This window comes from Trypanosoma equiperdum, assembly GCF_001457755.1.
Source record: "Trypanosoma equiperdum strain OVI genome assembly, contig: ctg_1755, whole genome shotgun sequence".
NCBI classification, from domain to species: domain Eukaryota; phylum Euglenozoa; class Kinetoplastea; order Trypanosomatida; family Trypanosomatidae; genus Trypanosoma; species Trypanosoma equiperdum.
In genome coordinates, this window is record NW_027123788.1 from 802 (window position 1) to 2,040 (window position 1,239).

At 48.6% G+C, this 1,239-nt stretch overlaps 1 pseudogene across 1 annotated transcript in view; it reads left to right on the forward strand.

The window, feature by feature from the left end:
• Positions 1 to 237: 237 nt before the first annotated feature.
• Positions 238 to 1,239, forward strand: part of TEOVI_000796600:pseudogene — a 1,426-nt pseudogene continuing 424 nt past the window's right edge. The window contains exon 1 of the mRNA in view: positions 238 to 1,164. Coding sequence covers positions 238 to 1,164 — 927 coding nt within the window. The remainder of the gene's footprint in view (positions 1,165 to 1,239) is intronic.

The following is a 1,239-nucleotide window of genomic DNA, read 5'->3' on the forward strand; positions in this document are numbered from 1 at the left end:
AATATCCAAGATGCAGTACCCAGGAAGCGACACACTCAGCCAGCAAACAAGACCTGAAAAAGTGGCTCCACGAACATATCAGGTGCCTCCGAAAAAGCGTTGGATGTCTGCCCTACATTTTGGTTCACAGTGGAAATCTGTTTTTTTTTTACGGAAAATGCGGAGAAAACATCGACACTTGGACTAAATCCATAGTTCATTTATTAATTCATTTACCATCCAGGTGAAGCTTAACCGATGACCGGCAGAAAAGTCTCTATCACCAGCAAAAGTCTGTTGGCCGCCGTTGCAGCACTACTAACGCTAGTGTATGCAACAAAGCCAGCATCAACAGCGGCCATAACCGATGCTGACACCGGCCCAGCACAGATAACAGACGTCTGCAAGGAAGAGTTTTATTTGTCTGAGCTGCGAAAAGAACTCGCGGCAGGAATCACCAGGCGGCGAACACAGAGACAGGGACTACTGAAGATACAGAAAAAGTACAGGCTGGCAGCGGACTTAGCAAGCAGCACAGAACAGCGTTGCCTTTACTCCGCTTTAGCTGCCAAGCTTGAGGAAAAAGCGGAGTCAGTACAACAGCAGGCCGACAAAGCCGACGACACAGCCACCACAGCAATGGAGCTGATCGACGAACATGTAGGCAAACTCAAGTACGCACAGAAACTACTCAAAACAAAGCCAACCGTAGACGGCAGCGGCTACAGCCGAGCAAGCAGCGGGGGCAATATCCACCTAGAGTTAACACGGGAGACAATCGCCAGCGGCGGCTGCGCAGCAATTGACAGCTGGGCCAAATTCAGCAACACTCACACGGCCATCAACACTGCGAAGTTAACTGAGATTAAAATAACACCGGACACCGAGCTCACCACAAAAATATTCAAAGACAAAATAACCATTGGCGGGTTCAGTACATGCACAGGATCCGCAGTAGCAAAAACACCGACGTTCTCGAGTGTCCTAAACACCTGCACCGTATCAAACAGTGAAACAGTAACCTATGCACGTAACAGCCCAGACTACTCTTACGCCACAACAACAACACCATTCTACACAAATCATGACCCTGACCAAGGTTGCGAAGATGCAACTGCAGCTAGCCAGCAAGGGGCAACAGCAGACATCAAACTCCGCTATGCAGTATGCCAAGCGCTCAAAACTATACAAACAGACGGGGGCAAGGTGCCACCTTTAAATGGGAAAACACTGAAAGGCGACAAACTAGTAACAAATATA